General features: G+C 52.4%; 1 protein-coding gene across 1 annotated transcript in view; it reads left to right on the top strand.

Moving 5' to 3' along the window:
- LOC311355823 (C-Jun-amino-terminal kinase-interacting protein 4-like) overlaps nt 1-9,717 on the top strand; it is a 44,191-nt gene extending 34,474 nt beyond the window's left edge. The window contains exons 17-26 of the mRNA XM_084475651.1: nt 1,000-1,183; nt 1,855-2,079; nt 4,359-4,512; nt 5,585-5,722; nt 5,976-6,056; nt 6,220-6,287; nt 6,869-7,017; nt 7,713-7,884; nt 8,238-8,351; nt 8,970-9,717. Coding sequence (XP_084331777.1) covers nt 1,000-1,183; nt 1,855-2,079; nt 4,359-4,512; nt 5,585-5,722; nt 5,976-6,056; nt 6,220-6,287; nt 6,869-7,017; nt 7,713-7,884; nt 8,238-8,351; nt 8,970-9,682 — 1,998 coding nt within the window. The 3' untranslated portion in view covers nt 9,683-9,717. The remainder of the gene's footprint in view (nt 1-999; nt 1,184-1,854; nt 2,080-4,358; nt 4,513-5,584; nt 5,723-5,975; nt 6,057-6,219; nt 6,288-6,868; nt 7,018-7,712; nt 7,885-8,237; nt 8,352-8,969) is intronic.
- The last annotated feature ends 283 nt before the right edge of the window (nt 9,718-10,000 follow it).

Here is a 10,000-nt window from a genome sequence, read left to right as displayed (position 1 = left end):
TCACTCATCTCAAACACATGCAACACACAGTCACTCACTCACTCACTCACACAATCATTCACTCGGTCGCTCACCCACTCACACACACATACATACGATTAGTCACTCACTCACACACGCACGCACGCACGCACACGTGTAAACTTTTCTACAATAGCTTTATTGCCATCACTAGTACATTGCATATCTCATTGCATATCTCGTTTCATATCTTTTAACTATCATCATAACCAAGGTGATCATTTTTATTTGATCCACATTATGTTACTCTACACAGAGGAGAGGAACTTTCTTTTCATAAATATAAATCTCATATCGGTGTTTGTGTTACATTCTACACACCTGATTGGACAGAACTGGGCCGTTTCACGGAGCAATCTCTTCTTCTGCATAAAAAAAAAAAAACATCCGAGTGCATTTATCCTTTACGTCGTCCTTCACTCCCATTGGATAAGGCAAACCCCGCCCCCCCCCCCCCCCCCCCCCCCGTTCACCTGCTCTCTGAGCGCTCTGCTGAAACCCTGCGTCATGACGACCCGCTGTTGTACCTGCAGGGAGCCTGGCTCACCGCCGGCGCTCTGTGCGTTCCTAACAGCCGATGCAGTGCAGAGAATGATGTCATGATGGTAGGGCGAGAGTGTGGAGGTGACGCTGGTGTTCACCACGAGCTCTGGGCTTCTGTTTAGACGCACCTCTCACGTACGTCCATTAGGGCGGCGTTTCCCCAGCCGAAAGAAAACGTTGATAGAACAGAACGTGTGTGTGTTTTTTTTTTTTTAACAGAATGACTTCCACTAAATACTGGGTTTGTGTCTTTTGTTGTTTGTTTCGGTTGTACTGTTAAGTCATGGTACTCGCTTGAAGTGTGCGTTCACTATAGACAGCATCGTGTCAGCAGTGTCCCCCGACACCACAGTCTTAACGTGTGTGTGTGTGTGTGTGTGTGTGTGTGTGTGTGTGTGTGTGTGTCCGTCCGTGTGTGTGTGTGTGTCCGTCCAGGATCAGCAGGAGGAGCTGCGGCAGACCGACGAGTTCTCCTCCCTGGTGTGGATCTGCACCTCCACCCAGACGTCCGCCCAGACCTCCACCCGCGTGCTGGTCATCGACGCCAACCAGCCCGGGAACGTCCTGGACAACTTCCCCGTGTGCGACTCGCCCGTTGTCTGCATCGCCAGCGTCCCAGGTAAGTGTGTGTCTGTGTGTGTGTGTGTGTGTGTGTGTGTGTGTGTGTGATAATCAGACCAGATCAGTCAATGTGCTTCAGATATCAAGCGGTCGGATCGTGCCACTGCCGTTACACAAAGGGGGCAGTTCAAAGAAAAACTCATCGCATTTAACTGCACACAGCTGAAGACCGAGTCAATCCCACATGCCCTCAAATCGCCTTTTTAGAGCTTCTAGTCTATTCCTGATATAACCCAAGCCTTCTTCTTGATATTTCCCCTTGGGGATCAATAAAGTAATCGATCATCTATCTAAGCCGCGCTGTGGTATCGGCCATGAGCGACGATGTCGTTCTAAATGCCGTTCTAAATGTCGTTCTTTCGACTATTCAAATCGTCCAAGATACGATGACTCCCCTACATCAGACATTGGTTCCTTCCATCGGTAGTAGAATGCGGTTTTAGGGATTCAACGGGCAAAAATATTAACATTGTTCCGCGATGCTTTGAGCGTATTGTTTTAGCGTTTTCAAAGAAAACATCTGATTGACAGCTGTGTCTGTGACTGTTGAGGGAGGAGTCCCGTGTCTGAAAGATAACGCACCCTTGGCATGTCGACCAATCAGGATACAGTATTCTACGACAATCTGCGTAATAATGTGTCAACTAATGACTCGGTGATTAATCGTAGGTGCGAGGGAGACGGATTACCCCGCCGGAGAGACGGTCCCTCTGAACTCGGAGGCGGCGCCGGTGGAAGACAACGGCTCCGCCTCCCTGAACGCCTCGACCAGTAGCGTCGGAGAGAGTGGCGAGGGCGTGCTCGGAGGCATCACCGTGGTTGGCTGTGACGCCGAGGGGGCGGCGGCCGTCGCCCAGACGGCGGGAAGTGCAACGGAGACGTCCGGCGACGAAGGTAAGGAACCGGTTTACCAGCACACCCATGATGGTGTTAAAAAAACATCACCGTGCATTTAATATTTAATTTAATATTTATTTAATATTTTTAATATTAAATATAGCATTTAATATTTAATATTTAATATTTTTTGGTATTTTTATATTTTTACATTTAGGGCGTTTAGCAGACACTTAACCAAAGCAACTTACAATAAGTACACTAGTCAGAAGAAAGAGAACCAACAATATATCTCTGTGGGTACAGTGAGGATGTTCATAGAACCAAGTGCCAAGCACTAACCATCACTAGGTTAACCCGTTCCCCGTATACACTAACCATCACTAGGTTAACCCGTTCCCCGTATACACTAACCATCACTAGGTTAACCCGCGTTCCCCGTATACACTAACCATCACTAGGTTAACCCGTTCCCCGTATACACTAACCATCACTAGGTTAACCCGTTCCCCGTATACACTAACCATCACTAGGTTAACCCGCGTTCCCCGTATACACTAACCATCACTAGGTTAACCCGTTCCCCGTATACACTAACCATCACTAGGTTAACCCGCGTTCCCCGTATACACTAACCATCACTAGGTTAACCCGCGTTCCCCGTATACACTAACCATCACTAGGTTAACCCGTTCCCCGTATACACTAACCATCACTAGGTTAACCCGTTCCCCGTATACACTAACCATCACTAGGTTAACCCGTTCCCCGTATACACTAACCATCACTAGGTTAACCCGCGTTCCCCGTATACACTAACCATCACTAGGTTAACCCGTTCCCCGTAGATCTCTAGGATAAGACGCTGCACAATGCTTAATGCAAAACTTGCAATAAGTGAGTAGGTTGAGTGCGTTGAGGGGTGCACTACACACCACCGGTCCCTGTGAGGTAGACCATGAGGTAGACTCACAGACGGGGGGGGGGGGGTCCTGCTCAGGTGGACAGAACACAGTGAACGCAGTGAGATCCTTTAACACCGTCCTTCACTCCTACTGGATGAGGCGAACCCCGCCCCCCCCCCCCCCCCGTTCACCTGCTCCCTGAGCGCTCTGCTGATACCCTGCGTCATGACGACCCGCTCTTGTAGCTGCTCCACAGGGAGCCTCGCTGGCTCGCCGCCGCCGCCGGCGCTCCTTGTGCGTTCCTAACAGCAGCCGATGCAGTGCAGAGAGTGATGTCGCGGTCTTAGAGGTGACGCTGCGGAGGGGACGCTGGTGTTCACCACGAGCTCTGGGCTTCTCTGTTGGACGCGCCGTACATTGATTACGGCAGGAGTTTAACGGTTGTGTGTGTGTGTGTGTGTGTGTGTGTGTGTGTGTGTGTGTGTGTGTGTGTGTGTGTGTGTGTGTGTGTGTGTGTGTGTGTGTGTGTGTGTGTGTGTGTGTGTGTGTGTCTCTCTCTCTCTCTCTTCTTTCCTTCTTTCTTTCGTTTTTTTCTTTGTCTGTCTGTCTGTTTCTCTCTGTCTCTTTCTCTCTGTCTCTCTGTGTGTCTCTCTCTCTCTCTCTCTCTCTCTCTCTCTCTCTCTCTCTCTCTCTCTCTCTCTCTCTCTCTGTCTGTGTCTCTGTCTCTCTGTGTCTCTGTCTGTGTCTGTGTCTGTGTCTCTGTCTGTGTCTCTGTCTCTGTCTCTGTCTCGCTCTCGCTCTCTCTGTCTCTCTCTCTCTTTCTTTCTCTCTCTCTCTCTCTCTCTCTCTGTCTGTCTGTGTCTCTCTCTCTCTCTCTCTCTCTCTCTCTGTGTCTCTCTCTCTCTCTCTTTCTCTCTCTGTGTCTCTTTCTCTCTCTGTGTCTCTCTCTCTCTCTTTCTCTCTCTGTGTCTCTCTGTCTCTCTCTCTCTGTCTCTCTGTCTCTCTCTCTCTCTCTGTGTCTGTGTCTCTGTCTCTCTCTCGCTCTCTCTGTTTCTCTCTCTCTCTGTGTCTCTCTCTCTGTCTCTCTCTCTCTCTGTGTCTGTGTCTCTGTCTCTCTGTCTCTCTCTCGCTCTCTCTGTGTCTCTCTCTCTGTCTCTCTCTCTCTCTCTGTGTGTCTCTCTCTCTCTCTCTCTCTCTCTCTCTCTCTGTCTCTCTGTCTCTCTCTCTCTCTCTCTGTGTCTCTGTCTCTCTGTCTCTCTCTCTCTGTGTCTCTGTCTCTCTGTCTCTCTCTCTCTGTGTCTCTCTCTCTGTCTCTCTCTCTGTCTCTCTCTGTGTGTCTCTCTCTCTCTCTCTGTCTCTCTCTCTCTGTGTCTGTGTCTCTCTCTCTCTCTGTCTCTCTCTCTCTCTCTCTCTCTCTCTCTCTCTCTCCAGACGGCCGGCCCATCGAGGAGGCGGGGGAGGCGTCTGAGGCCAGCACGGGGCCCTCAGACCGGAGCCAGGGGCCGCGGGGGGCCTACACCGAGCACGTCTTCGCGGACCCCCTGGGGGCCCAGAAGACGGACCTCCCGGCCGGCTACACCCAGCGGTACGCTGACACTCACACGTTTCACACCGTCTCATTGGCTCTGCGGATCCAGAGGACGGCGTGGAGGAGTGAGCTGTGTTGGAAATTGTTCCCTATTCCCTCACTCACTGTTCCCTATATAGTGGTTATGATCTAGTGAACTATATAGGAAACCAACAAACGAGAATTCTGGCACTACGCTGAACATTTCTGAACGTCATTTGCGTCAGTAAAACACGCCTGCATTGCATTGTGGTCTACGGGAGTTAACACGTAGGGAACGTCGTATGTTCACTCACATTTTGGGTGTTTTATTGTCCACTATGTAGTGAATGAAGTTAACCACTGAGAATTGGACCAGCACTACAAAATGGCGAGCGCCCTATATAGTGCACTGTAGCCGTGACGGGGAACGATTTGGAACACAGCTTAGAGTCAACAACAAAAACAAAGAAGAACGGTCGGTTGATTCCGCTACCGAGCCAGAATTGGACTGAACTTAAAGCTTCTGTCGAGAAGGAAGATTTCTCCTTGAGATAAAAATATATATACTCAGAGTGCGACCGGGCCAACACAAAATCAATCAGACCTTTTTTAAAGACGTGAACGGCATAAGAAACGAAGTGTTCACACTCCAATAAACTCTCGCAGTAAAACTTTTAAAACAAAGAGTCATGGGGAGACGTGAGGTGCACCAGGACAGTCCATACCAAGCTCTGGTGGAGCACCACTTCACTCCCGCCTGATTGGCCGGGGGTGTCTTCATTAACAGACCGTGTGTTTTTTGACACCACGTAAGAATCCTGAAGATCAATCTGCATCTCCATCACCCATCACCGTGGAGACCAACACGCCGTCTGTCTTCTGGTACTGAAGCCCATAATATCTCTCTCTCTCTCTCTCTCTCTCTCTGTCTCTCTCTCTCTCTGTGTCTCTGTCTCTGTCTCTCTCTGTCTCTGTCTCTCTCTGTCCCTGTCTCTCTCTCTCTCTGTGTCTCTGTCTCTGTCTCTCTGTGTCTCTCTCTCTCTCTCTCTCTGTCTCTCTGTCTCTCTCTCTCTCTCCCTCTCTCTCCCCCTCCTCCCCCCCTCTCCAGGGAGACTGACCTGGTGAAGGACGGTCTGAGGCCCAGCGCTGCCCCCGGTGGCGAGGAGGAGCAGGACCTGATGATGGAGGAGGCCCAGAAGATGAGCAGCGTGCTGCCCACCATGTGGCTCGGGGCGCAGAACGGCTGGTGAGCCTCCACCCACCCCCCCCCCACCCCCCCCCCCCCCCCCCCGTTGGGTCGTCGGCGTTGTCATGGCAATGTTGTTAGCGTAGTGCAGTTCAGTTCAGGTCGTCGCTCCACTGATGGCTGTGCTCTCCGTTGACGTGTGTGTGTGTGTGTGTGTGTGTGTGTGTGTGTGTGTGTGTGTGTGTGTGTGTGTGTGTGTGTGTGTGTGTGTGTGTGTGTGTGTGTGTGTGTGTGTGTGTGTGTGCGTCCGCAGTGTGTACGTCCATTCCTCGGTGGCCCAGTGGAAGAAGTGCCTCCACTGGATCAAGCTGAAGGACGCGGTGCTCGGCATCGTGTGAGTACGGACAGACGGACAGACAGACAGACAGACGGTCGGACGGACGGTCGGACACCGACCACACACACACACACACACACACAAGAGTTCTTCTTCTTCAGTGGTTCTTGTGTTTCCGCTTCACTTGAGTGACGATGAGAACCGTTCCTGTTCTCTGCAGGCACGTGAAGGGGCGCGTTCTGGTGGGGCTCTCCGACGGCACCTTGGCCATCTTCCAGAGAGGAGCAGGTGAGAGAGCGAGCGAGCGAGCGGAGCACGAGCGGCTCTTCATTCTGTGTGACATCACAACCTCCCTCATGACATTCCCGCACGACACGGGAAGCGGGAAACATATTCCATCTCGACTCAATCCGCGCTTAAAGAGTCGTACGCTCTCTCTCTTCTCGTTTGTAATCGTCGGATCTCATCGAGCACAACTCACCCCCCCCCCCCCGCACCTCGAAAACCAGAATCCATCTCTGCGTGAATAAACGGGCAGCACATTCCCTTTTAGGGCATTTAGCATTTAAACCATGGTCTTTATCCAAAGCGACTTAAAACGGTCCACGCAACACACTCACACACCGCCGGCGGAGTCGACCGCGCAGGGCGACAGCCAGCGGGTCGGGAGCAGTCAGGGTCACTCAGGGACACCTCCACACTCTAGCTAGGAGGAGGAGGAGCCGGGGATCGAACCGGCGACCTTCCGGTTACCAACCCCCCCCCCCCCCCCCCCCCCGCTCCGCCTCCTGGGCCGAGCCGACCCCTTAACGCTCCGTCCTAGCGCTGCTGTCCCTCTGAACGTGTTTGTGTTTGTGTCGCGTCCCCAGACGGGCAGTGGGACCTGACCAACTACCACCTGCTGGACCTGGGGCGTCCGCACCACGCCGTGCGCTGCATGGCCGTGGTCCACGACCGCGTGTGGTGTGGCCTCCGCAACAAGATCTACGTGGTGCAGCCCAAGGCCATGAGGGTGGAGGTGAGCTCTGGCTTTGTCCTGCTGCTGCTGCCGCTTCAGGGGCAGTCAGTTCATTTCAGTTCAGTTCTATTCTTTGTCCCAAGCAGGTAATTTGTTTGCAGCAGGACCGCACATTCCAACAACAACAATACAGACAGACAGACAGAGACAGCTTCTGCACCAGCAGCATAATAAATGGTTCACTTGAGCATATTGGCATATTGAGTTTTTTTTTTAAAATCAAGATACAGATTCAATAAATGTAAGATAGCTGTAAAAAAAGAGGTAGACAAAGCTGTCTACCTCTGTTGTGTGCATTCAGTGCTCGAATAGAAAGAGGGATGCAGTTATTTTTCAATAACTGGGAGCTACTGAGTGGTAACAGGCTGGGAGGCCAGGGCTCTGAGTAGTGTCTACGCGTACCCGCGGCCCAGACTCAAAGCAGCCTGACCGCTTTTATGCGTATTGTTATTTCATTGCAAGCTGATTGGCCGCGTAACTCAGATTCAGAGTTAATTATTTATTCATTAAGTACACAAGACTAAAAATGTTATGCGTGGTTCCCTTAACAGTCACATTAGCAGCAACAATACAAGATGCTGATAACAAATCAAGAAGTAATTAAGTTTAAATAAGTCACAAATGATCGACACGGAAATGATTAATTTTTTTCTCTCTCTCCCTCTCCATCCCTCCCCCCCTCCCCCCCGCTGCAGAAGTCGTTTGACGCCCACCCCCGTAAGGAGAGCCAGGTGCGGCAGCTGGCCCGGGACGGGGACGGCATCTGGGTGTCCATCCGCCTGGACTCCACGCTGCGTCTGTTCCACGCTCACACGCACCAGCACCTGCAGGACGTGGACATCGAGCCCTACGTCAGCAAGATGCTCGGTGGGGCCCCCAGAGAGAGAGAGAGACGCCTCCCCCGATCAGCTGGCGTCTCACTGTCGTGTATTAAAGGACGTTCGTGTGGACAAGTGGACACGTTTATGTTAATATTGGTGTTTGTTGTCTCTGTTTGTGTCGTGTCCCTCCTCCTCTCCCCCTCTCCCCCCTCTCCCTTCCTCCCTCCTCTTCCTCCTCTTCCTCCTCTCCCTCCCCCTCTCTCCCCCTCTCCCTCCCCCTCCTTCCTCTTCCCCCTCTCCCTCCTCGCCCTCCCCTCTCCTCCTCTCCCTCCTCTCCCCTCTCCTCCTCTCCCTTCTCCCCCTTTCTCCCCCTCTCCTCTCCCCTCCCCCATCCCTCAGGAACGGGTAAACTGGGCTTCTCGTTCGTCCGCATCACGGCCCTCATGGTCTCCTGCAACCGACTCTGGATCGGGACGGGGAACGGGGTCATCATGTCCGTCCCCCTGACCGAGAGTAGGTCCTCACTCACTCACCTCTCACTCACTCACTCACTCACTCACTCGCTCACACAACGGAGTCATCATGTCCATCACACACGCTACACATGCACAAACACATATGGACAGAGTACACTAAACACACATTCACTCACACTCACTCTCACACACCTCTCTCTCTCTTTCTCTTTCGTTTTTTTCTTTGTCTGTTTCTCTGTGTCTCTCTGTGTCTCTCTCTCTCTCTCTCTGTCTCTCTCTCTCTCTCTGTGTCTGTGTCTCTGTCTCTCTCTCGCTCTCTCTGTCTCTCTCTCTCTCTCTCTCTCTCTCTCTCTCTCTCTCTCTCTCTCTTTCTCTCTCTGTGTCTCTCTCTCTCTTTCTCTCTCTGTGTCTCTCTCTCTCTCTGTCTCTCTCTCTCTCTCTGTGTCTGTGTCTCTGTCCTCTCTGTCTCTCTCTCGCTCTCTCTGTGTCTCTCTCTCTCTCTCTCTCTCTCTCTCTCTCTCTCTCTCTCTCTCTCTCTCTGCGCACACACACACACACTATACACGCAATCACACACACACTCACTCACACACACACTAACGCTCACACACACTAAACCCTCCCTCCCTCCCTCCCTCCCCTCCCCTCCCTCCAGCCTCGGAGTCCAACAAGGCGCTGGTGTCGGCGGGCGCCGGCCAGCAGCAGCAGCAGCAGCAGCTGCAGCGGGCGGCGCTGTGGTGCGGGTCTACGGCGACGCCGCCAGCCGACAAGGTTACGGCGGGGACCACGGTGCCGTACTGCTCCATGGCCAACGCCCAGCTCTGCTTCCACGGCCACCGCGACGCCGTCAAGTTCTTCACCGCCGTCCCGGGTACTGTGTGTGTGTGTGTGTCTCTCTGTGTGCGTGTCTCTCTGTGTGTGTGTGTGTGTGTGTGCGTCTCTCTGTCTCTGTGTGTGTGTTTGTATGTCTGTCTGAGTGTCTCTGTGTCTGTGTGTGTCTGTCTGAGTCTGTCTGTGTGTATGTGTCTGTCTGTCTCTGTGTGTCTCTTTCTCTCTGTGTCTGTATGTGTGTGTATGTCGTTGTGTGGCTCTTTTTGCGTGTGTGTGTGTGTGTCTCTGCGTGTGCGTGTGTGCGTCTCTCTGTGTGCGCGTGTGTGCGTCTCTCTGTCTCTGTGTGTCTCTTTCTCTCTGTGTCTGTATGTGTGTGTACGTCGTTGTGTGGCTCTTTTTGCGTGTGTGTGTGTGTGTCTCTGCGTGCGTGTGTGCGTCTCTGTCTATGTGTGTCTCTGTGTGTGTTTGTATGTACGGCCCCCCCCCCGGGGAACGCACACACACGGTCCAATCCCACTTTATGTGTGTATCCCTTAAAGGAGAACTCGGCAATTTTTTTTTTTTTAACCCCATTATTGTTTTCCTGGGAGGGTCACCCCCTAGCCTGGTTCCGCCCCGCCTCCGTACTACTCCGCTCAATTTTTGTTTCCCTCAGTACTTTGGTCTGGGAGTGCTGTATGTTCGAACGATTTATTTTCCCTCAAGTTTGTCCCCTCCAATCGGCGAAACAGGAGGCGCGGCCTGAGAACAGTGACAGTACAGGTACAGGTCGTGCACGAGTTTCAGTTGTAGTCAAACGAATACCAGGAAGCAGCAGGAAGAAAACGCGTCACGACCAAACGTCTGCGATTGGTT

Source organism: Micromesistius poutassou (assembly GCF_964030765.1).
Source record: "Micromesistius poutassou genome assembly, chromosome: 11".
Taxonomy (NCBI): Eukaryota; Metazoa; Chordata; class Actinopteri; order Gadiformes; family Gadidae; genus Micromesistius; species Micromesistius poutassou.
Note: the sequence above shows the minus strand (reverse complement) of the source record. Positions and strands in the feature narration are given on the sequence as shown.